Source organism: Uloborus diversus, chromosome 2 (genome assembly GCF_026930045.1).
Source record: "Uloborus diversus isolate 005 chromosome 2, Udiv.v.3.1, whole genome shotgun sequence".
NCBI classification, from domain to species: Eukaryota; Metazoa; Arthropoda; class Arachnida; order Araneae; family Uloboridae; genus Uloborus; species Uloborus diversus.
Window position 1 is genome coordinate 100,244,103 of NC_072732.1, and position 27,375 is coordinate 100,271,477.

The window sequence follows — 27,375 nt, forward strand, 5'->3', positions numbered from 1 at the left end:
AAATATTTTGCATACTGTCCATTCCAACTAAATGCTGCTGTAAAATATGGTAAGTTTAATTAATTTAAGATTAAAAAAACCCCCCATATTCTTACAAATTCATACAAAACAATAAAATTTTTTACCTTGTATAACGTTATCCAAGTTTGTTAATCCAGAATTTTCGCTTTCACCAATTATTAAGGAAATAATGAAAACTAACATTATTTTGAGAAGCTCGAGAATACTACTAAGGGACGAATTAATTTCTGTAGCTGAAAGCAAACTAAGACACATCGATTACGTTAACAAATACTCAGAACAAACTGCCTGTGTTTACGTCAACAGACACACGTGGAACGCAACGTGGCAATGTTTTAGTTTCATTTGCAGTTTTGTAAAACCACCGCAAGGTAGCGTATTCGAGCGCTGGAGTTCCGAATAGCCATGTTTTTTTTTTGGACTTTATTAGCTATTGTTGTTTTAAAATAGAAGAATTTGTATTGATATACGAATAAATGTCCAATTACAGAACATGCAATTATTCTATACAATAACACAGAACTGAACAATAAATTGTTTGAGAAGTTTCTTTATTTGCATGAAATTATTTATTAGGTTTTTTTCCCCCCAAATGGATAAAATTACTGTAATTCTTATTATGAGCACAGTTATGTTTTTCTTGCACTAGTGACGTGCGGTGATCTTGCACTAGTGACGTGCGTACACTGGATTCAAGTAAATTTACTAGTATAGCAGCTATGAATTTTTTCCCCTCAACTGCATTTCTGAGTGAAATATACTAAACTAATTTTTTTTCAAAACCCAACCAAAAATTTTGGGGGTGCAGCGCACCCCCTGGCACCCCCGTAAATCTGCCTATGACCAACATTTACTAACAGACTGAAATCTTTGAAACAAAAATGTACGGTTTTCAAACTTTTTGATTATTGCAATTCAGAAACAAATACGGCAAAACATATATAACATATTTTCTTGCAATATATGAAATTGTTATACGTATTAGCTTGTAATATTTAGAAAGCAGTTGATATTTCTAATATTAGATGATTTCAAAAAATCTTATAGGTTTTAAATTCATTGACATTAAAATATTACCTTAAAATGGTGATTTAAAATGCAAGGAAACTGATAGATTTAAAAAAAATAAAGCAAGCAAAAAATAATCTAAATAATTTTGGCTAAGTGATGCATGAGGTTTTTATGCTCAGTTGTCTAAGGCAAATTGAAAAGCTGTTTTAACAGCAAGGTCAGAAAACAATTGTTCATAACATTTTTTAATGTATTTTATTTTTTATTTTTGTAGGGGGACCCCATTTGTCCTACTCCGTTGATGTCTACCTGCAACAGTCACTTTATAAAGCTTGGTAATATTATATGCGAAAAAAAATGGCACCTTTCTCGGAAAGATTTCCTCATGCATGACTCTAAGTCCGTATTCTTTTGAGAATGATAAGTTTAAGCTTTAACCTATTGAGAAAAGGACACTAAATTGGACACAATCTATGAAGCCCTTTTATTACAACAAACACAATTCATTTGGTACTTTTGAAGTCTATAAAAACGTATAACAAGCAAAATACGCATCCTATTTGAACCCACAGGCTATTAAAACAAATGAAATCATGCAAATTTGTAACAGAAATATCCAGCTTACAGGAACACAAAGATTTCGTACATTTTAAGAGCACTTGCATGTTAGTTCTTAGGCATCAGCTTGTACTTCCAACTAATCAGAGTTTACACATAAACAAAATTGTCATTTTTACCCAATAAACGAAACGTCTTGCAGGACCTAATTCAAACCCCCCCCCCCCCAAAAAAAAAATCTTACATTTTGGCATTTTAGGACCAAAGTTACTCTTTTGTGATTACCCATTACCCCTGTTATACTCTTCATAAAGACACACTCGAAATTAATTTCAATAATGTAAGACAAATGAAACAACATGCTAACATTCATCCACTATGATGAAATGATCTGACTCTGCAATTATTGATACAGGGGTGATTGCGAGTTCATCAAAAAATACCTGAAAGTTTCAAAGCGAGGGGGGGAGGGTAATCTTTTGCCCCTATTACTTAAGTGCACCTTTGCCATAGTATTAAATAGTTCTGAGTCAAAATATTGTGTGTACATTTGATTAAATTTTTAATGGGTTACAATGTTACTTTTGAGCTGGTGTTATACAAATTATCTTGACATTTGTCCATCTTAAGGGATAGGTGTCCATCTTAAGGCTCTTGCAGGTTTATTTGATGAGTATTATATAATTTAAAAAAATTGCGGAGGTAGGGAGATAAAAGCATTAAAAAAAAAGAAAACATAATTCCGGTATTTTCGGACATAAAAATACCGGAAATGCGTCCAAAAATACCGGAAATTCGGTACACTACTGGAACACAATCACCCCTGTTGATAACTGTTGTCAGTGCACATCCAAAATTACTAATTGCAGTTTTACTGGAAGTTGTAAGAAATTATTGGACACTCAAAGAAATACAAACTAACAATGCTTAAAACTCAATATTTTAACACACAAAACACAGGACTGAAAATTTCATTTGAAATGATAATGAACTGAAAAGTAAATATGATTGAAAATATTACCAAATAGTTGAACAAACAGCAAACAAGATCTTTTGCACCCCATACATACAAATCTATCTTCAAAGTGCTTCATTTTGCGTTTTGCCTCTAGTCTTGCAGAAGAATCCAATGTCTATCAGCATATGTCTGATTCTTGGTTGTAAACAAATTCAACAACCAAGAATATCAAACATATCTAACAGCCACTGAATAGCGTTTTAGAATCTAAGCGAGTTCCTGTAAACAAAAGAAAAATATGCTCCAATTTATGCATGGACTTATGACTTACATGATGTTTGCTTATTCGTGGTTTCAAGCTTGCTAGTTTTCTTGCAGCAGCATCAATTGTAAGAGCAGCATGAGATAATTCTGTTTCTGCAATCACCATAGGATCATCTGGATCTTCCCAATCCGATCCTAGATTAAATCATTAAAAAAAAAAAAATAAATAAATAAATACATTTACATGTGATTGACAATTTTCAATAATAAATGATACATTATATACTAAATTGACAAACCAACAACAAATTATTTGAGAAACAAGATTTAAACTAGTTTAAGGGCAATTTGGAATTAATGCTAGTTCTTGAAAGAGAGAGAAAAAAAAAAAAGAACATGAAGACAGGAAAACATACTAATTGAGAGAAATTGACTTAAAATTATAATCACATATATGTTTCACCATCAATAAATAACATAAAGGAAAAATAAAATTAATTAAAAAAAATATAATTCAATTAAATGCATAGTAAGAAGTGGACACAGTTGAAATATTTCCTTTTATAACTTTTTTAAAGCAAAATAATTAAACTACCATTCACTTAAGTGGGCTTTGATATAAGTATAAAATTGTTCACAAAAGCTACAATATATCGTTGCCTCAGAGCAACACTAAGACATCTAATCCCAGGAATAACACTAAGATATCCTACTGTTGCTGTGAGGCGACGATATGCCATAATGTCAAAAAAATGTCAGTGGAATGCAAAAATAAATATTTTTGTTAACAAACAAAGCACAAAAACTCATTAAGCAAACAAGCAAGCACTTCAAAGGTCATCACATTTTTAAACTAAATTTTGGACTTCATTTACTTTAGTAATATTTTTATTAGCTGCTGAGACAGACATCAGTGCTTTTTAGTTCTTACTAATGAAATATTGATACTGTTTAATAAAATATCTTTCAAATAATTAGTTATACATAAAAGTTTTGTTGATTATAAAATAAAAAAAAATTGTTAAATTTTGACAAGAGTTTTAAATTAACTTCATTTAAAAACAAGCTGAAATCCTTAAACTCACAAATCAGAAAAATGTATCAGCAGCAATAAAGAGAACATATATTGCATAATAAAATCACATTAAGAAAAAAACCTTCATGAACTGTAATGGGAAATAGAACATAATATTAAGCCTACATTGCTGTAAAAATTGCAGTCACATATCTTAGATTAACCTTATTCTGATGGCAAACAAGGAGGAACATAAAAATAAAAAAAAGCTAGTGGCTTTTTGCATTTAATTTTTACTATATTGGTTTACCAAATACTAATTATTTTTATTTCTGTTAATTTTTCCTTTCTTTTGTTTTCAATAATAGAAAAAAATAACTTACCTTTTAAGGCTTCAGCGCAAGATATAACATCTTGAATTGTATGAGCAATAGTTTTTGATATGGTTAGCAGCTGCTCTTTCCCTTCACTGCTCGGCTTTTGAATTACCTTTAAAATAAAATTAAATAAATAATAAAAACCAGTTATAAAATATAAATGGTTCAAGTACTGCAAATTTAAAAATTCTTACAATGTAAATATCAAACTAGGTTGCAATCAGTTGAGATAAATTCACATAGAAGTTAAATTATCTCAACTGATTACATACATGGAATCCCAAATAGTCGTTTTAAGATTTGAAGATGTTTTTCTTCACAAGGGGAATTTCTCCTTCTATGCATGCATTGTAACATGTTTCTTAAAACAAAAATGAAATAAGCTCGAGAACAGATTAGAAAAACAAAATAGCAATAAGTACTGCATTTTTCGGACTATAAGAAATAGATAGTCATTTAAAAAGCTTAATTTTTTTAGGTGCCTAATAACAACGATATTTCAAGAACATCAATAGGAAATTTCAGTGATGTTTTATATTGCATTAAATGCTCACTTTTAATAAAATCAAGATATATTTATGTTAAATTATCTTTATACACTGCGGTGTATCATTTCCTTCAAAGAATTAGTCAGACCTTGATGTAAGGTTTACAACATATGAGACCCCCTGCATATAAGGTCACTTATCTAAAGTCCCAGCTCATTGAATTGGAATTCTATGTTATGGACCATTGGACAGATTATCAGGTTTTAAATACAGTGATTGCTTATAAGGTCATTTTTTTCTCTAACTTTCTTCGGATGATTTCAGCACTACAAAGGTTAAATTCTAAAGCATTTTCGTCCATATGTGATCTTGTATCATCAAAACGTCATTGCTGCTATTAACATATAAGGTGCAGAGAATGCAGTAGATAATACGTATAACAACAGTAATACTAACAAGTTAAGTGGTGACACAAACAGAAGCACTCAGCATGAATGTCATGAGATATTTTTTACAAGTTGTCCAAGAGTTGAAGAAATTTTTAAGAAAACTAAAGCTTATAAAACATTGTACAAAAATTAAAGAAAAATTCCTATAGTTCTGTATTAAGGATTATTTTAAGTAAGTTACGTTGTACACATCATGCTTTGCTTGAGCATATTTGTGCACAGCTTTATTCTTAACTAAAATTTGCTAATTAGAATTTTATCATTCCTTTTTGATTTCATTAATTTTAATTGGTTTGACTTTACTAAAAAGTTATACCTAATAAATGGTATTTTTGCAAGCAATAAAATTTGCAAAGAATTATACTATTTATGTACATCCTTATTCATAGATAAAAGTGTATAAATCAGTTACAAGGTAAGTTCTGCGAAGTCCTGACGGGTGACCTTTTATTGAGGTCTGACTCTACATAAGTGACGACCAGCAACAGGCTCTGGGTCCAGTTAGGCTGGTCGTAGTCATTTAATCATTCCCCAATGAAGATCAAGAGCCTTCTTTAAAACTAGCCTCACCATCGCAAGTAACTGCTGCTATACCAAAGGTCTACAAACTTGTTGAAGTAGTAATTTTTTATGATTTCAAGAATAGCTTGGGGTTTAAAAAGCTTAAAACAATGACCTCTGGTTTTGCCACCTGTGCAGAAATGTAGCCAATGAATATCTTCCATTTCAAATAAACTTTATAAAACTGGATCATATCCCTTCTTACTCTCCTTTGCTCAAGATTAAAATGGCAAAAACTGCTGTAGCCTTCTTATGGAAACATATAAATTTGTTAAATCCATCCAGGGTAAATAACCTCAAACTTAAATGACATGAAATAAGTGTACGCGATATGTCAATACTAAATGCCCTTTGGTGCATTTGCGAGATCCAAAAATTAAATACGCAATAAATAACACAGTTCCTCTTTTTTTTAATACAGGCATTCCTCGTATAACATTATACGAAATTTGTGACTAGTATAACACAGATTCAATATCACATAGTACAAAACTTGAATTTAATACAAAATTGTTTTGATATAAAACAAATTTTTAAAAATTTACTTTTATTTTTGTTCAACGCACTGGAAAAAAAATTATAAAAAAGTCTTGTATAACACACTCGATACCATACGGTATGAATTAACCATTTTATACGAGAGACACCTGTATATGTATTAGCATAATAATCTTCATACTACATGGAACACAACATTAGAATTATTTAAAGTAGGGCAAATCAAGATATAAGAAACCTAAACAGAAAAACATTCCTTAAAAGGCTTACTGAAACTTACAAAATGAAGTGTTTTCAACAGATCCCAGTAATGAGTTGCACTGTTAGAACCAGTTTTCAAAATTCTCACTTTCAGTTCCTGTGTTTCAGATGTGTATGCTGCAGCCTAAATACAAGCAAAGTAACATATTAATACATATGCACTCAAATATATAACAACAGATTTGTACATAAAACATCAACTGGGCAAGAAACTGAAAAATGCTAGATTAGCAACAGTAGGATTTTTAAGCTTGATTACATGAACCGCAACAATTGATGGCTTCTATGCTTGGGAAGGGGGGGGGGGGGGTGTTATAAAAAAAGATTAGTGCTTAAAATATGAAATGTTGAGGAGATAAGTATTTGTTTTAGGGACATTCCAAGTTTCAGGTGAGTTACTGTATGATATTGTGATCACTCTATGCAAGCAAATTTTAGTTCTGCTGCTTCAAGCAAATTAAGTTTGATCTCAATAGCCAATATCAGTCTACTGTAAGCAGCAATTTTAATATCAACCTATTGAAATATTTCTATTTATTTTATTTCTTTAAACAAATTTATTAGAATGAAATAATAAGTTTTTGTAGTGAAAGAATTTTTTTTTTTTTTTGAAAAGAAAGATTTTTCTTGATAAGTATTCATTTTTCTTAAAATTAATAAAAATAATAAAAATTAAGCATTACCTTAGAAGTCATAAGAAAATCAGAGATCGCCTTTCTTCCCATATTGGCAGCAACTATTATATCATCCTGTTTACAGCTGTTGCCAGCTGCAACTGCTCTTGTTGTTGCTATGGTCACTGGTTTGGTAGATCTAATAAGTTCTTCCGCAGTTGCTGATCGCATTGGAGGATCTGCTGATTCATAAGCCTGATAGAGAGGAAAAAAACTTATTTTCAAAACAATTGTAGCACTGTTTTAAGTTTAAATAATTATTTAGGTTTTAAAAGCCAAAAAAATTTAGCTGTCAAAAATCATTTTTTTCTCAAATTAACAAAATTAAAACTGTCAATCAAAATGACATTTAAATTTTTGTCATTGTTCAAAATTTATTTCCCTTTACATTACAACAAAAGTTGTACAATGACACAGTACTCACTAATGTAATATATGAAAGAATCATTTTTAACAGACTTTAAAAAGGAGGCAGTTATCAGTTCATACTGTATGCATGTTTTTTTTTTTTTTTTTTTTTTGTCACAGGGTCTCACTTAAGTGAACCGATTTTGATTTTTTTCTTTTTTTTTTGTTAATGGATAGGGGTTGGTCCGACTTATGTACCATACCTTTGCCTGACCATATCTGTTCCTAAGAAGAAAAAAAATTACGGGTAGAAGCAGAATTTTCCCCCTTAAATGATCAAATACTGCAATAAAAATTCATTACCTTACAGCAGTAGTATTAATTGTAATCTTAATGAGGATTTTGAATAGAGGTTTCTCTGGAGCAAGCATGAAATTTATTGACCATCATTGCTCTAGATTTTTATCCTCATATATGCCAATATTAGATAACGGGGCTAAGAGAAGAGACATTGGATCTTTATCAGGAGTAACTTGTATGTTGTGAAAGATAAATTAGTTTGAGAAACTATTAATACTTGGTTCTAACTAAATTAGCACAGAAATAAATTCCAAAGAGGAGCAAGAATTAATTATTAATGTCAATTGCTTAGTTGTAGGCACATATATAGGTTTTTCTCTTTTAGTATGGAGCATTTATATGAAAATAAGGTGAAGTTTTGTGATAGTAACATCATACTATTTCTGAAATACATTTACACAACAAGAATGAATTTAAAATATTTTTGATAAATGAAATTGAACCAACTTCAAAACTGCAGATCAAAATTGCTGTAAAAAGTGAAAAATAATTTTATTTTTTATAACACTTTTAAGCATAATTTTTGAAGGTTGATGCAAAAGCGATAGATAAAATCATTTGTAGCAATAATTAAACTACAATTATAAATTTAAATGAGCCAAGATGCTTCAATACCATTCGCACGCACTATACATTGATAACAGCATATTTGTGTAACGGTACCAATATTTGGTCCTACTTTGGGTGGCTTCTCGGAAAAATATGAATGAAATATGGTTACACATGATTGTACTTTTTGTTTTCCCACAAACATCAAAAATTATGTTTAAAAGTATTATCAATGGTGTCCAAAGAAAAATTATTTTTCACATTTTAGAGAAATTTTGTAGTAGGTTATATATTTTTTTCTTTCCCAAAAATACTTATATTAGCTATTCACTATGAAAATGAGAATAAACTGAAAATTTGGGGTTTTAAAAATCAAAAAAATACAATTATTTTGACAAGACACATTACACATAAGGAAAATCTTAGAGTTTTGAAACAAACTTTCAACAGAAGATTTTGCTTGATATGCATAGCTGCCAACATGCAAATTTAAAAAATCTTAATGTGTACGCGATGGCTATATTTCTATGCTTTTTTGGCCATTATAAAGCAAAGTAAATTTAAAGTATTATAATATTTTCAGATCCTTACCTTTATTTGATCTGTGCTTTTATAAGCAAAAAATAAATAAATTAAGAAAATTAAACAAATAAACATTTATTTCTTTGAATTTTGAAAAGTAGCTGATTTTGCAGCTTTCAAAAATTGTCTATCAAAAACTTGTTCAAAACACGAATTTTTCTCTAAGTTCTTACAGATTATAATGTTCTCCATGCTGTTATCCGATAAAGAAGTGCGCAGATCTCATATAAATTGTACAAACTGCCATAAGAACGTACAAAACGTCTGACAATCTTACAATGTACGGCTAAATGGCACAAGTTGGCAGCTATGGATATGAATTTTAACCACCTTTAGTGACATACAATAGTCTTATGTATCTATTTTACAAATTTTGCAGCAGAAAGGAGCTAAACAGATGAACTTTTAAAAAAGTTGTTTATTCTGATTGAGACATTAATGCGACAACTATTTATAAAGTTTTTTTTTCTTTTGTGCGATAACTATGCACTTCAAATAATACAATGTTCAGCAAAAATCTCCAACCTCCAACAGTGAATCACAGAGTTTAATATTGGTATACGGCGCATTGAAGTTCATATTTGGGGGCACGGCAGTGCCCCCGCCCAAGTCGAGCGCGAAGCAAACACTGCTGTACCATCCTTTACTGAAACCATTTCGCCGCATTTTCAGGCCCCCATTTGAGAACTTTCTGATGAGACTAGAACGCAGAAATTTTTGTCATCCAGTAAGCTATAATCACATACTTAAAATCCGAAATTTCAAGTCTGTAAGTCATTTAGTTTCGAAGTTAAGCGAAAGCAAAGTTTCGCATTTATGACACTCACTCACTCACTATCATCAAAATAGAACTAGTACTTCCCATAAACTCAGATGAAATTTGGTACAGAGTTAGGGTTTGATGGCCACATAAAAGAGAAAACTATAAAAACTAGGCTAATTGAAGATCTGGAGTGACCCTGATTAGAAAACACAAGAGCCAAACCAAACAATTAGAGATCGACATACAACCTTTAACAAAAAATATTCAACTTGGCGGACCGCTTCATTTGATGTCAAAAATCGAAAGCTGAAGTATCTAATGAAGAACCCTCAGGTGCATTAGAGATATGGTAATGCCCCCTTCTACTATTGGTACATAAAAAAATCGACTGTCATTGCAAAAGTCCAGCGTAGTGGGACGCCATCTTCTAACTTAATCTAGCCTAACTTTAGTCTACTCGAACATTACACAAATTAAATGTTTCTACAAAAAGAAGTGAAATCCCATCAAAAACATTCTGTAAAAAACTAGCCAAGTCTCGATGGAGCTGCTTGTTTATCTCTAAAAAGTAATGAAATCCAGACAAAGTCATGACAAGGTTAAGATTCCTTACTGCGATTTCTTTATTATTATAGTTAATGTTGTGTGACTTGGCCATTAAAGGGTACACAAGGGTACAAACCAGGTGCTCCATGACACCATTGCACCAATCTTTCGCCAGAACCACTACCCGTTGACGATGGAAAATTGCCACTTGGAAAACGTGTAAACAAAATTGACCTGTACCCACTAAGGTATAAAGAATGTCTAACGGCCAAGTCACACAACATTAACTATAATAATAAAGAAATCGCAGTAAGGAACCTTAGACTTGTCATGACTTTGTCTAGATTTCACTACTTTTTAGAGATAAACAAGCAGCTCCATCGAGACTTGGCTAGTTTTTTACAGAATGTTTTTGATGGGATTATACACTTACACTATCATATCACCTTCCGGTCATTCTACAAATGCTGTCATAATCATGTCTTACCAGAATTATGTGAAAAATTAAAATTAAACAGTGAAACTGAATGTAATTTGTGGTTTTAAGAAATAAATTATCGATTTGATTTTTGATTAGATTCAACAAGGGGCAAGGCTAAAACCAGTAAAAAATTATAGGCTTTTTTACTTCACAGTAAAATAAATTTTCAACAGGGGTTTTGAATTAACATTTTTTTTTATATATATTTTACATAAAAGGTTGGCTAGTTTCTTCCCTAGCTGACATATTTTTCTATAACATTGATGAAATGCAATTCAGTTGGAAGTGTTTGTTTCCATTTAAGTTCCAATTCTTAAAAGTAATGGATTTACCACATTCCTAGACTTCCAAAACATTACTAAAAATTGTTGCTTTAGCTGAAAAGACTAAGTTATAATCAACATGTGTACCAAAATCTTCTATGACACACTTTAGTGGTTTAAAAGTCCCCCCCCCCCCAAAAGAACAGAAAGTGAAATGCTTTCTGCTTCATCAGATGCAGAGAGGGTTCAAATACAGTATAACCCTGACTTAACGATTGTCAAAAGATTGGAAAAAGTTATCGTGAAATCAAGGATATTGTTAAATCGATTAGCATAGACATTCAATGCAGTCAAATCTTTAATTTGAGGTTATACTGTACTTTTTAAAAATAAACAACAGTTATGCAAAAGAATTTACCCGTATTTCCTGCCCAATAGCTTCAATAGTTGACTCAAGAGCTCTGGTACCTCGAGAGTGTTCATCTTCAACAGATTTTACAGTTTTCAACAAGGACGTAACATTTGTTACCATCAGCTGAAATAATTATAAGAAAAACAAAATTACAATTCTGGTGATGTATATGTATTATTGAAACAAGGATTCTTATCATTTACATAAATATTAGGATAGTTCAAAAATACATGTAAAAAAAAAATTTACTCCTATATACCAGGACACCCCTCAATACTTTTAGACTTGTGGATAGCAATATACTGGAAGAATTTTAGCTTCCTATTTCAACTGAAAGAGGGTGCTCAACCTCCTCCCCCAAACTTCATCAGTGAGGAGAGGGGGGTTAAAAAAATACATTGAAATGAAAAAAACAACGCTACATATTATAATGTGCAAGAGTATTATGCATATACATTACAATAAAATAATTATTTACAAAAAAAAAAAAAAACAACTGGGGAAATTAAATGTTTCTAAATTTGTTACATTTTCTATGCTATGGCTAAAGTTAAATTCAGGGTTCATTGAGCACCATCTCAAAATTTGAGTAAGAAGCTAAAACTTTTACAGCATACTATTAGTAAGTCTAAAAAATAGGGGGGGGGGGGGGGTAGGGGGGGTCCTGGACTCTAGCTGAAAAAAAGTTTTTTTTTGAACCACCCTAATAAACATATCATGCCAAAGGATTAAAATTAATTTGAAGGATAGCTCAATTATTAATAAATTTATCATAAACAGTAAACCAGAGATATTAATAGGGTTTTGGTTTAAATATGAAACACTTCAGATACAAAAATGCATTTAATCCCACACATTTAGATTATTTAATTAATGATTAATTTTTGGATCAAGTTGTAGGATGTAAGGGGTATACTAAGTTCAAATGTTAGTACTAGTGGAAATTCTAACCTTACATTTACACAAACAGGTTTTTCAAGGAAAATTGGAAGGAAAAAAAAAAAAAACCTTTAGAAGTACTTGAAAGCAACTAGAGTGAAAATAATTTGAAAGGGAACTAAAAACGATTGTTGGCAGGAATATTTTCTACAAACAAATGAAAGCAGTGATTTCATTTATGCATGATTTTTAACTGTTTCTGCTTATGACTGATAAAAACAAACAGAACATAAATAAATGAATTATAAAAACATTGGAAATGAAGTAGTTAAAATGCTGTTTAAACCTTTGGCATGCCAAATAATATTGATGTAATACAAACCATTTTCTTCTTGTTAACAATTTCTGGACATGTTTACCACATAAACTTTAGATAATAAAATACTTTAAAACAAAAATTATAAATGTGTTTGGGATATCTTTCTGTTTTCCAAACTTAAACCACATTTGAGCAAGAATACTTATGAAATAAATTATGCTTTAAAGAAAGTAAACTAAGCTAAAACTGAACTCAGTGGTGCAACATCATCTGGGGGCCAAGGCCTATTGTGCCCATCTCTGTTTTCATGACAGAGGGGTCTGGGGTGCGAGGCAGATGTTCAAGTTAGGTGGTCAGCCAAACGCAGAACCCTCAGGGTTTAGTTCCCAAGCACGCTTAGTAATTGTTTTATCAACCCACAGAAGAAATGAAAGGTTGAGTGGACCATCCCCAACCCTGCGGCGTGGAAGTGTGAAGTGCTACCAGGAAGCTACTGAGCTTCTAAAAATGTAAGTACTACTGAAATTTTTAGCTGCATGAAGAAGTTCAGTAATTTCTCCAATTTTAAACCATTTATTAAATTAGTAAAAATAACAGCCTTTAATATTAATCCATTAAATGAGTGGAAACTTTCAAGCATTGTCAATAGTTTTAGAATGAAGGAGTAGTTTTACTAAAGCATAGGATTCCATATCAAATGAATTTAAAAAATGATCTATTTGTATAGTTTTAATATAGCAATAAAAAAAATACCATGTATTTAAAAAATACCATGTATTTATCAAAGAATAAAAGACTTTACAGGCATCCCTTGTTTAACATGGTTAATTCGTTCTGTGTAGTATCAAAACCATGTTATATAAGATTTATAAAAAAAAATAACTTATTTTTTAAACTAATTAATCATGTACATAGTAAAAATCATGTCAATATAAATTGTGTTGCATCAAAACTGTGTCATACGAGACTTTGAAATAATGCAAATTAAGGGAGGTGTATTGTGTTATATTTAACCAAGTTTCATAAAAACAAAGTAAAAACTTATTCGAGTTATTGTCAAACATGAACAGAATGTATTAAACAAAAATGAAATCCCATCTTTTTTAAACATAACTTTTGCATTATATCAGAATCATGAAGTATTAAATTCAAGTTTCGTACAGTGTAATATCGAAACTGTGTTATAATAATCGCAAATTTGGTACTGTGTAATATTGAAACCGCGTTGTACAAATACTGTGTTATACAAAGGACGCCTGTGTATACAAGAAATAAATGATATTATTATTATATTTTGCTTACAAACATTGGGTAGGAGGGGAGGGGGCAAAAAAAAAAAATAAAAAAAAAAAATAAATAAATGAAACAAAAACTTATTAGGAATATTAATGTAAATTCATGATCAACATGAATTTTTCCCTCGTAAAAGATGTACAGTTGGAGAATATTACTGTATGAAAAAATTATATGCACTTGAATTCAGTTATTGAACCCTCAATCTTAATTTATTTTACTAATAACTTCTTTATTTTTAGCGAAAATAAGCCAAAAACTTAGCCAATAAAAAAAATAAATAAATAAATAAATAAAATAAAAAATAAATAAAATTATAAAAAGTAAACTAATAACAAATACTTAAATAAAAGATGCTTATTATTTCAAGATTTGCACAAATTTTGAATACATTACTTCAGCTTTATTATTTACAAATTTTACAACATATATTGTATTGCATGACATAAGATACACATGTTCACAATATCAAGAAAAAGTAAACAATATTATTGCACATCACTAGTTGAAATATAGAAAATAAAAAGAAAATATATTGTTCCAAGCTAATACTGAAAAGTTAGCATTGAGGGACACAAATAAGTGTTCAATCGATGTTTGATAAAAGTGTATTTCTTGCAGGTATACATGAACAGAATTTCAAATAAGATGACTTGATAATTTTTAATGAACAAATAGAGGAGTTGTGTCGATTTCATCTACAGCTTCAGATTGCTCAGACAGCAAACGAATAAGTTCATCTTCTTGGTCTGACACAAACCACTCATCTGAAGTGCAACTCTCTCGTACTTGCGCCTGTACCTGTATTGAGACAGAGAACAGAGATGTCATCTACCACTGATGCCCAGAAACTTTCAAAACTATTATGTTATTAGCTGATGGCATCACATGACATGCACTGAAGCATTTTCATAACATACCGTCCTGCAGACTAGCACACAGCCAATCATGCAGAAATGACATGCGACATCCAGTGATATTTCATCTGTGTTCTCTGCATCAGAGACATTACATGCAAGAAAGAAATGAAGAATCATGCTCAGAAAAGGGACAAGTGTTTTGTTAAAAAGGCAAACACATCAGTTCTGAAACTAACATTTTTTTTTAAATGTAAATTTATGAATAATGATAATGAAAAGGATGAAGAAAAGTTGAATACACAATGGAAGGTCAAAAATGCCTATAATGCATGGTAATAAAATATAACATATTATCTGCAAATTATGTAGTAAAACAGTTGTTTGGGCAAATTATAGCAAAATGGGTCATTATAAACCCAAAAAATCCACGTTGATTCCGGACAGTGGCGGATTTGTGGTGCTCCACTATATTGCATAGGTAAATTTATGAACAATGCTCAAACTACTTTTACATGTCAAAATTGCAATATTATCAAGAATAAGTTTTAAAATACATTCTGAAATATGGTTATCATGGATGTTGTGAACAACGTCACTCCAAAGGTATCTCTGCCTGTAATGGCTGTATTCTACTTAAATGAATACAAGAACTCTTGTTGAATATCACAAAAGCATATGATAACCTTCACATTGTGACTATGATCCTGAATGATATCCATCCCATTGAAGTCTAGTAAATGGCATATGGTCCTTATTATGGATAATATAAGAATATTACTTCTACAAATTTGGTATTGTACAGTATTATTGTAATGAAAAAAATAATAAATAAGTGAAATAACAGTTACTAAATGTTCATGTAGTTTTCTGTTAAAGTATTAATAAACTATTGATTTAAAATATTCATATAGTTAGGTAAGGAATAAATTAGGTAATTCTGCATTTGCTCAGAGGTTTTTTTTTCTTTGTAGGTGTAAAAATTTTTATATCTTTCAACTTACAAGGTATTTGTACATTTCTAAGGGACAGCTGTTTTAAATTACTGACCTACAACAATTAAGTCTTGGGGTATCAATACGGGTAACATGAAGAAAAGTCGATCAGTTTTAATTTTGGAATTTTAACTCCTAAAAATACATAATTTATCATGATAAGATACAGAGGCATATCTTATTCAAAAAACGATACGTAAAAAATAGAGTAAAAGTGAAACAAATATCCTAAAAGGAATCTTAATTCATTTCCCCATACACTAGTTAGTTAACATTAAAAATATTAATGAAATGATAATATTATAAACTAGTTCTAATTTGTTGATTTTAAAGTTTAAATATCCTTCTCATTGACATTGAAATATCAGAAAATGAATTCAAACTAAAAAGAATAATTTTAAGCTTTACTTAATACCATAGAAACTGAGATAGATATTCATAGTAATGAAAAAAAGATGAACCAAGGGTTACAGTTTGTACTAAAAACAGATAGTAAAAATGCTAGTTTTAGAGCACAATGGGCAGGAATAAAGCTCACAGCATGTAAAGTAGAACATAGTGTGAGGACTTGAGACAATGCACACTATTGCATGCAGACTACAAATATTAAGCATTATCAAATTCATTCTACTAATTTTTAACTGACATTCCACAATAAAAATAAGTAACAATATAATAAAGGAATAATTCGTTTTAAAAGCTATTTCCTGCACTGTATTTTAAATAGCTTGGGAGTAGATTACCTCGTAGTATTTCTGCTTTGCCGATATATAAGTTTAAGGCTAAATTATCGCCTAAAAATACTTTTATAGGGGTGTGGGGGAAAGGAGGGGGGGGGGAATTGATTTAAACATTCAACTTAAAACCAATAAAAACAATTGATTTTTCATTATAACTTTTTGAATTGAAATTAATTGGGATAGGAGGAAGCTTGGACTACCAAATCCTTCAGGTTACAGAACGTATTATATTTTTAACACATCCCATACATAACAGCTAGAATGTGGCTAAAATGGATCACAAGTATTATAGAAAAGAGAGAAATGCTTGGCAGCATCGTTCATTGAAAAATAGCAAACATAAAATATAAACACTATAACTGAATAAAAAAAATATATCAATAAACATACAATAGAATACAGGGCTATACTACTGTGCATAATGTGTCAATTAGTCAAAGTTTAAAATTTTTTGATTATTCACTCATTTTCTTTTGAACGAATGATGAAGAGCAGCTTTCTTTCTTTCTCTCTCTTTTTTTTTTTTGTAAATGTTGTAATTCATCTCTGCGGCAGTCCGATTAAAGGGAATTGGATTTAAAAAGTTAAGTTCTACTTTTTTTATTCAGAATTTTTTTTTTGTATATGTAAAGATATAAAACAGTAATGAAAGGTAATTGAAAGTATTGAAAGGGAAAAAATAATCATTTATATCATTTATGAATGTTCAATGAGCCAAAAAGAATTAGACACAGCAAAATATTAATGATACTCAAATATTTAAAAAGGAAATTATGCATGATAAAAGTAAATAATTTACAGTGAGTTGAATTGAACATACTTTTGCAGAATCCCTTAAATGCAACATTGCTCGATCATGGATACTCTTTCCAGATGCTGCTTTGGTTGATTGAATAAGATCACCTAATGCTGTGGCCACATCTTTAACAGCGTTAATTAGCAATACCTTATTCGAAAAAAAATACATAGATAAAAATAATCAGAATGCTTATTTAAAAAAAAAACTCCTATAAATAGATTTTTAAAAAGCCCTTTAAAAAAGATTTCAAGAGCATTTTTGTTTATGTTCAAAGTTTTAAAAGTGAAGATTCACCCCATTTTTCGGTACCATTTATTGACATTGCAAGAAACAAAAAGTAGATGCTGAAAATGATGGCAAAATGTGACACTGCACAGTGCAAACTAACACGAATTGATAAAAAAATAATACAGATATGATGGGCAAATTTCCCTATCACAATAATATATTTTATTTATCTACTGATTTTTTTTACACTTTTGCATTTGAAAGTATGAATGATAAGGTTTTATCTTTTTTTTTCCTTTACATTTATTTTTGCTAGAAATTAATTTTAAATTCTTAACATAATTATCACCAGCTTAAACAAAAATAATATATTAAATAGAAAAACAAAAAACATATATTTGAACTTCTCTCTAAGTGATGATAACCAGGAAAACACACAGTGGTGCAATAATGGGAAAAAAAAATCTATACATAAGTAACAATTGAAAGAGTAAGGTAAAAAGTGTTCATGGAAGCATAAATAATTCAATCTCATCTCATCATAACCAAAATATGAGGTCTTAAAATCTGTCAAATTTTAACAGAAGTCGCCAAACAGCGAGTTTTGACAAGAAATGGAAGATATCTTTCTCAGTCCTTGCAGATGGATGTCCTGCTACATGCAGATGGTGAAGTACCGTGGTACGTTCCATTCTTTGATAAGTCCTTAAATTTGGTGACTTTAAAAAAACTTTGGCAGACTTTAAGATCTCACGAGCTGCGTCGCCTGGCTTTGCACGGTCCACCTCGAAAATAAAAGTTATGTCAAGTGATGCGAGTTCAACACTCAGGCTTGAACCAAAACAAAAAGCCTGAAATTTTGCGGCAAATTGCGGCAAATCCCCAAAAAAGTAGACATTTTAAATCCCCTGATTACAAGAAAAGCCTCAAAACAAAAACAAGAATTTTAGTTGTTCATATTCGAGAAAAAAATGGAACAGATCTTTCATCTCAATGATTTTCTTCAACGCTATACATTTTAATAAAAGCATTGTTACGGAAAGTTGAGATGAAGCACTGAATAATAATTTAAATAGAGGAAAGCCTTTGAAAAATAGGGATTTTATGTTGAAATCTAAGTGTCATAAATAAAAGTTTCTAATTGATATCTCCGCTAATTATTATCGGAGGATTATTTTAAATAGCCAAACATGAAGACGAGAAGATTACGAATCCATCAATACCTGGTTTGATGGTCAGTTCACTATCGTTTGGGAGAAGAAGCTTGGACATACATAGGTACATACGCTCAGTTTTTAATTATATAAGATATCTCAATAACGGGAGAGAAGGGCAAATAACTTATAGGTTAAAAAGTAAATTTTGCTAAGCTCTTTTGATTACTACCTATAACTTTCTTTTCATTACTTCACAATTTGAATACTTTCCTGGGAAGTAATTATTAATGCAAAAAATTCGATTTAAAATAAGAATCAACAGTGTGATGAAAATTTTGTGACCTATTTCCTACAGAATCAATTCATTATTTTTTAGACTTCATGCAAGCCATGCATATTTCCAAAGTTAATTTCCACACACTTAACATTACATGTACTATTAATACTGCAATAGTTTTAATATTATTTTGTAATTAAAACAATACTTTAAATATTTCAATACTGCTCATTGCCCCATAAATTTGAAATTCTACTTAAAATTTACACCAAAGTAGAACATTCAACTCATTAAATATATCCCATTTCACATATCCTCATATACATAATAGCGAATTCACTGATCGAGTAACCCTGACATCATCAACAATAAAACTCGCGCCATAGCATGATAATTTGATAACATTTTTTGGTAATGTTTGACAAGAAATGCTTTATTTTGAAAAGGCTGAACTGGATCGGATAACTTAACTGTTTTACTTGTAAAACTAATTTTAAGAGAATGAAGAAACAAAAAAGTGGTCAACAATTAACGCTATTTACTGGAGTTAAGGATTATTCCACTGGAGTTAGGGTTAAAATTTCAACTCTCAAAATATCACCAAACAGGCAATTGCTTCGCTCAAATGTAGAAGCAATTTTCACCCGTCATACCTTGACGGGTGATTCTCTAGTAGAACATTTATTTACCTGTGCTTCTTGATTGTTTGCTCCCAGTGATGCAGCTCCAAGCTTTACAACTTCAGCTAACTGAATTATGGTAGTAACAGCATTTTGAGCAGCAACAGCTAGTTGTTCTTGGCTTGAAGCAGCTCCTGCTACAAGTGTTTTGGTGTCTTCAACAAGTGCTTTAGCAGTTTTCAAAATATTATCTCTGAAAATGTTTAAGATATATTCAATATTAAAAGAATACATTTAAAAAAACAGTTAATTTATTTTGAGAATAATAGTTTAAGATTTTTTATCAAATTGTAATTAATACTCTCTTGAATGTACACTAAATACACAATACATTAAGATCACCTACCTAATGTAATTTTGTTTAAATCTCAAGAGTGCAACACCCTTGGCATTCTAAGAAGATAGCTTTTGAGCAAGGTCTCGCTCTTGGGGTAGGGGACCTGTGCCACGGCTTATGGCGGCAGATTTTAGGGATGGCAAATTTCATGATGGCAAAATGTAAGAAGGCAAAAAGTAAATAAAGGTGAAAAAAATGAAAAACTCAACTTTATTCCTCAGTTTTCTTTTCTTTGCAGCTCAAATTGCAGCAATATGTGAGTGTATGCTCGATGGTTAAGGAAAAATACAGTGTACCCTCTTTATACGCGGGTTTATTTTACGTTTTTTCGATTATACGCGGTTTAAGATTCGACACCTTTATTTTATTTTGTGCGGATAAGTTTTGGTTTTTTGTGGATGCAGCAATGCAAACACATACAAATTTCCCATCTTTCAAAATCCAAACTCCTAAATATTGCAGATTACATGTAATAAACTACATTTTGGTGTGCTAATAATGGAGCTTGGGCCACTGGAGACATTTTATGCGATTGGTTAAAGCTCTTTCCAAAAAGTAAAGTTATTAAATTCACACAGTTCAGAACTCACTGGAAGAAAAGCTTTTAGAAGTGACAAAAGGAGGACGAAACCAACGAGGATGCAGACGTCTGTGACACACAACCGAAAACGTTCACATTGAAAAGATTGAGCCATTCCCCAGACAATAGAAATAATCTTTCTGATTTGTAAGTGAAGGAAGATTCTATTATAGAAATGACACAAGTGATCATGGATATGTCAATGTTCTGCAAAGAACTACAGAGAAAAATTCTTAATGACTGCCAAAAGACTATCATAGCCAGCTCCTCTTTATAAACAGAACACAAAATTAATTTATGTTTTCTTTATGCATGTTGTCTGTAAAAGTCGATATAAGTACACATTAAACTTATTATACAATTAGTCATCACTAGAATGAAGTATTTTGTTATCTATGGAACCAAACCCCTATTTTAACACTAGTATTAGGTCTCAATTTAAGTGGCATTTCCATGGAACATAATCCCCGCGTAAAACGAGGGTCTACTGTATATAAATATTAAGACCAGAAGGCAGCACTTGTCAATATCACCAGGGACGGCAAAACTGCTAAAGCTGGCCCTGTTTTGAGCTATGAGCATCAGTTTACCCATGTCATTTCTAAGTACTACTAAAAAGGGGTTGAGAGTCATCAAATTATCCTGAGGTTTAACTGGACTTAATCTATATGTTTCTTTAGCTACTGCAGAGCAATTTTTGATTTGTGACATGGAGTAACAACCCACTCAAAGAATCTATTGCAGATACATGTAAAGGAGGGACTGGTCTGTTATGATGTTGAAATAGTGCTAAGATTTCATGGTATCTCCTCTATGACAATCAATTGTTCCATAGACACACATCATAATGCCCTGCAAACCAGTATGCAGTCCTCCCTCACCAATTTGCACTTCGACTTCAACTATGCAACTTCACTCTATCCTGGCCATCTATCGTATTTATAAATCAACCAATTATTGACTGCCAGAGATTTTGCTTCACTAATTGGGGAAGTTCCTTATGACTTCTCTTATGGATGTTGCATGGCCATCCAGGTACTTTTGTTATTGCTGACATTTCCCCCCTTTGCATAGGTATTCGCAATGAGAGCCAGAATCATGCCTTTTTGAAGATATTCGTTACAAGCTCTCAGACTGTCGCAATTTTGCTTCAATCAAAGTTACTTAAATTGACACTTTTCTATCACTTTCATATTTAGATAACAGAATGAGGCCTCCATCCTCAGTAAAAAGTAAATAATATTTTCACACCTTGCTCCATGTCAAAGTCAGCAAAAATGATGGAATTCATAATGTTTTATAGCTCTTTCTTACATGTAGCTTTAAATATTCTTATTTAATATAAATATCCTACTTTTTCAGAATTAAATGTTACAAAGCTATATTTATTACTATCAGCACTATAACACTAACTAAAAGCAACATTTTATTAGATTTTTTAAAACAATTAAACAATTCACATAAATTTCAAACACTAAAAGCCATTTTTTTTAAAGAAAAATAGGCATACATAAATTTTTATAAACATGTAGGTACCTATGATCAGAAAATGTTTCGCTTTCATGTTCAGCATGCAATGTTCCGGCAGTAGCAAACATTATTGTTGTGTCCAAATCACCAATAATGCCACTGACGGTACTGGCTGCATTAATACATGCTTGAGTACCTCGTGAACCAGCTTGTAAAGCTGCAAGCACAAATGAGACCTGGAAACATATGGATACATTTAATTAATGAATTCATGGTGATAATTAAATTGAAAGTAAAGAATAACAGACACAAAATTACAAAGATAAATTCTAAAGAAACATGTGATATTAAAGTTACTTTTTCAGTCACTGTATGAGCATTATCTGAAACATCACGCTGACTGTAAGTGTCTGTGGGATTACTCTGGCAGGATCCAGCAGCTTTGGTAAGATCAATACAAGCAGTCCCTAAATCCTGTACACTGCTTCTGATTCTATTAGCAACCTGTAAAATATATCAGGTTAAACTATCAGCATTTGATAATTCAAAATTCAAAACAATAACGGCCGTATTCTCAATACCGTCACAGAACGGAGATGAAACTCGGCTCCCCAAAACCGAGAAGTAAGGGAAAACTAGTTTCGAACGCGGTGCGTATTCTTCAAGTCATTTCAAGCACGATTTAGGGGAGCCGAGTTTTAACTGAAGGAGAAATGAAACGGCTGTTACCATTGGGTAGAGTGACTCACGTGACATTTTCTACATGACTGCATTCCACGTGGTAGTAAATTCGCGCGCAGAAGAATGATTGACATATAATAAGAATTGGGAGTAGCAAAATGCATCTAGTTCATGCAATTTTTTTTTTATTAGACTCAATTTGAAATTTAAAGACATCAATGCATTTTTTTAATGTTTCTGTATAGAAACTTAAAAAGTTTTTTATCTTGTTATTAATTAAATGTTTTTTTTTCATCTTGTTATTAATCAAGATGAAATAAAAACTAATTCAATAATTTAGTCACATTCTTGGCAAGGGTTTCATCTGGGCCGGGCTGTAATTTACGAAATCCCCCCCCCCCCTCTTTCCAAAAGATGTTTTATGTAAATATTAAGTTCGTGCTATTTTTTAGAAACAACAACTTATTTTTATTTTGGCGTTGTAACTATTAAAAAAACGAGTTTAATAATTACGAATAAATTTTATGTAAAATTTGCCCTAGACGCATATGTAACGAGCTCCGTCCAAGCGCAATATTGTGCTTTGTTTTCGTTGACATTTAATGAATTAAATATGATTTAAGGAAAAAAGGGAAAACTTCAGAGAATTAATTAAAATTTATTTATTTTACTAACTTTGAAATCCACTTTGGATGCAATTCCGGGGCAGACTGTTGTTCCCCCCAATCTAGATACGCTACTGATTAATATATTAATCTCTTTCTAATATTGAAAATCTGTCAGTCATAAATGTTTTTTTTTTCTTGTGTGTGAAGTAAACATTTTTGAATAATATAGAAGCTTAATATTTTCTACTATGTTGTAAATGCATTTGAAAGAAAGAAAGAAAAGAATTAAAAACATAGAAAAGAAAAATAATCTATAATATTATTAAAAACTTGTTACAATGTATTAGCTTTAGAACCCGATCCCCTCCCCCCTCCATCTGTTCCATTTCATGAAACATTTGTTAACATTTATTGTCTTTAAAGTCCATAAACTTATTAATGTAAACAACACAGGGCAAATTCAAAAACTGAATTTTGCCCTGCATTCGTTTTCCATGTGAAGAACTTATTTTTCCCAACAATATAGTCCTTTCTAAAAGTTGAAAAAATAATTTTATATTTTTATCATCCAAAAATTCAAGGGCACCCATATGGGGAGGGGGGCAAGTGGGGACTCAAGCCCCCCCCCCCCCACCTCTTTAGAAATTACAACTTCCTTGCTTTAGTATTTTTTTCTTTGCTAAAATGTAAAAACATTTATTTTCCAGCCATTATTGAATAAGTAAAAATGTCAAATTTTATTCGCTCAAAAATCTGTACTGAAATCGGTTTCCGCGGGAAAATATCCTGCTAAAACATATGGAAAATACCTGAGTCCCCCCCCCCCCTCCTCTTAAAATTTTGCATATGGACGCCCATGTAAAAATTCCTTGTAATCATTCACACCTTAATTTTTACAATCACTTGTTTTTCAAAGCTCTTTCTCATCCCCTGTCTTGTAATTACATGCGTGTTTGTATGCAAAAATAAAGTCACATTCTAATTGCTTCTATATTTACATTCCCTAGCATAAAATCAAATGTTATTTCATCCATTGAAAATATTTTTCCACATTAATGTGTTCATGAAGCTAGTAATAGTAATTTCTTCTGCAGTTAAAAATCTCCTGAACCGTTTTACTTATAATTATTTGAAACAAAGAGAATTTTAAATTCGTTTAGGTATTATTGTGTTGCGCATTGAAATTTTGTGGAACATTTAACTTCATTCTGTCATTTTCTGTCTTGGAATGATTTATGTAATTCAGAGTCTCTCAATTGGACAAGATACCTTGTTAGAGTAAAAAAGTTGCAACAGGTACTACTGTTTAAGAAAAGTAATTGATTTTTCCAGGGGTGCCCCCGCCCTCCCTAAGAGCAAGGGCTCACCCCTCCCTCCCGAACACTTCAAAGACCCCCCAAATTGGATGACCCCTCTAAAAAAAGAAGAAATTATTCCTTGAACAGCCCCCCCCCCCCCGAAAAATTTCATGGCATATTCTGCGCCATGACGCCCCCCCCCCCCTCCTCCCACAGCCGAGGTGAGCACTCCTGATTATTTTGCTTCAGACCATTTTTTCATTTTCCCCAAACTCATAAAAATAATGGCAAGTGCTATTCTGCCACATTTTTCACAAATTTAAAACAAAACTTTAGCAATTATAAAAGCTCCGTTGTGACGTTATATGACTGTAATTCAGGGAAGAATTTGTTTAAAAAACTATTAGCGGTTTAAAAATTGTTTGACCTGCATTTTAAAATTGGAGCAATGCTGCATTAAAAAAAAAATAAGTTTTCGTGTTCCAGAAATTATTTGATAAAGGATAGTTTGTAAGGGACGAAAGTGTTCTAAGATATTCTCTCAGAAGTGGCATCTAATCCCTCCCCCCCAAATAGTTATTTTTTCATGCAGTATTCTTTTGTAACATTTTTGTTGTTAATTGAGGCGAAAGTTTAAAATACGAAGAAACGGTGCGGCAGAAATAAACCAGATTTCAAAAAAAAAAAAAAAAAATGCTTACCAACCGCAACTTTTCCGCGCTACAGTGGCGTGGAAATTTAAAAAAAAAATGATTTTTTTCGCACCATTCTGTTGATCATTGCATTAATGTTTTCGGCCGTACTTTTTGATAACACCTATAACGAATGTTAATTCTGATTAAATTTTGTAATTAATCTTTGTTCCTCTGACGTCAAGTTAGCGAATGTTTATCAATAGTTTCTAGCATTTGCAAATCACTCAAAATAATCCAAACAGCCGTCGTCCATTTTGTTTGCTCACAAAGGAATGATGGGAAGGAAATCTAGTTTTAAACCGTCGAAGTAGCGGTTACAAGCCGAGCTCTGGAAGTGGGCGTTCCGTGACCGAGTTTAACGCCAAACCGGGATGGAGAATAGAGTAGTTTTTCAACTTCGAGGTTTAAGCCTCGGTCCGAGTTTTAACCGGAGTGGAGAATACCGGTGTAAATGATTCTTCCTTACTAAAAAGGCTACTTAATGTATTAATGAACCTTTTATAATAAACATACTATCATTTACATAAAATAATTTACAAAAGTTACTTTTGCAGTTATTTTCAAAAATACTGCATTTTGGAGTTAAGCTTAAAATTATATATATTACTAATCAAAGTGAAGATGGAACTTGTTGAAATACATACTATTCTTTAACCAATTATATAAAATTAATTCTAAAATCATACTATGAAAATTGAACTTCACATTTAACCTAATAGTAGCAGCAGCTTAAGGTATTCAAAACAAACATTTAATACACTAATAACAAATAAGTAACTTTTCAAAAGTTTCTATATTTAATACAAATAATTACATCTTGATTAGGTGTAGAAGAAATGGCTCCTCTTGTATCAGCTGCTACATTAGCAAATTGGTGCACCAGTTTTGCAGCTAAAGGCACTAGTTGGTTAGGATCAGCAACCGATTTCGTGATCTAAATAAATAAAACATTCAAAGTTCAAAAAGTTCAAAACCATAAAAGTTCAAAAACATACTATATATTATATCTAAGAAGAAAATATGCAAAGGAAATCCATTTACCATCTCTTGAGCAAGCCTAGCTATTTCTTTTGAACTAGAAACCATTCGCGTTTGGAAGTCTACAAAAGAACTTTCAGATGTATTTATCACTGGTTCTTCCACCTACGAAAAAATGCATCATATTAAAAATGCACAAATACATACTAGAATTTGGCAAGTTAGTTTTCACAGGGTTTGAAATAGGGTTCAATTTCTAGGGAGGGGGATGTCCCCCTTTACTTCAGATTCCAGGGGGAAGTTTTTGAATTTGGGGGAGAATTTTTATAAGTATTGAAAATTTGTTAAGAATTTAATAATTCATTTTTATTTTATTTTTCTATTTATTCACTTTTATAATTTTTTTAGTGCAACGTCAACCCTTATTTTCAAATAATTATTCAGTAATTTTGCAATTTTATTTTATTATTTCATTTTTAATAAAATATAAACTAAGTAACATAGACACACTCAATTATTTTTTTAAGTAGACCATTTTCTGGATCTAATTATCTGAATGGGGTTCGGTCCCCATTGATTAGAATAATATTTCTACCGCACAAAGACTTTTTTCTGACGATCAAAAAGTTAAAGTAAAAAATTGTCTATACGTATTGAAAATGGGCTGTTGTTACCAGCAGCTTTGGGATTGCATTTTGACCAGAGGATCGGAATCAGTTAATGTCGGCAGATCGGAATTAGTTGATGTCGGCGGATCGGAATCAGTTGATGTTGGTGGATTAGAATTAGTTGATGTCATCAGATTGGAATTCAGCGAATCGGAATTCGTCGATGTAACTTGAATTGCTTTGAATTGACGGACGCTTTATTGAAAATTTATCCATCTTTCCAAAATAAAAAAGGAGCTATGGAGTTTGAAATTTTTAAAATACAATGTTTAAACTCGCAAAGACAAAATGACGAAAAGGATTTGATGCGTTTCAAAACGAGCAGAGTGCTAAAAGGAGCGTTTAAAGATACACGTTGTAACCTATGACCTCTCTTATTTATTTGTATGAAAGAATG

The 27,375-nt window shown here is 31.3% G+C and overlaps 1 protein-coding gene across 3 annotated transcripts in view; it reads right to left on the reverse strand.

Annotated features, from left to right (window-relative positions):
* Positions 1-27,375, reverse strand: part of LOC129235307 (talin-2-like) — a 249,247-nt gene that overhangs the window by 13,436 nt on the left and 208,436 nt on the right. For 2 of the 3 annotated variants that reach the window (XM_054869037.1, XM_054869038.1), the window contains exons 46-56: positions 26,374-26,475; positions 26,147-26,266; positions 22,408-22,554; positions 22,117-22,286; positions 19,673-19,856; positions 17,343-17,468; positions 11,446-11,562; positions 7,145-7,330; positions 6,481-6,585; positions 4,211-4,316; positions 2,880-3,007 (exon numbers count right to left, since the gene is read on the reverse strand). In XM_054869037.1, coding sequence (XP_054725012.1) covers positions 2,880-3,007; positions 4,211-4,316; positions 6,481-6,585; positions 7,145-7,330; positions 11,446-11,562; positions 17,343-17,468; positions 19,673-19,856; positions 22,117-22,286; positions 22,408-22,554; positions 26,147-26,266; positions 26,374-26,475 — 1,491 coding nt within the window. Of the gene's footprint in view, positions 1-2,879; positions 3,008-4,210; positions 4,317-6,480; positions 6,586-7,144; positions 7,331-11,445; positions 11,563-14,311; positions 14,732-17,342; positions 17,469-19,672; positions 19,857-22,116; positions 22,287-22,407; positions 22,555-26,146; positions 26,267-26,373; positions 26,476-27,375 lie in introns of those variants that run through there. The other variant, XM_054869039.1, reaches the window with a different exon arrangement.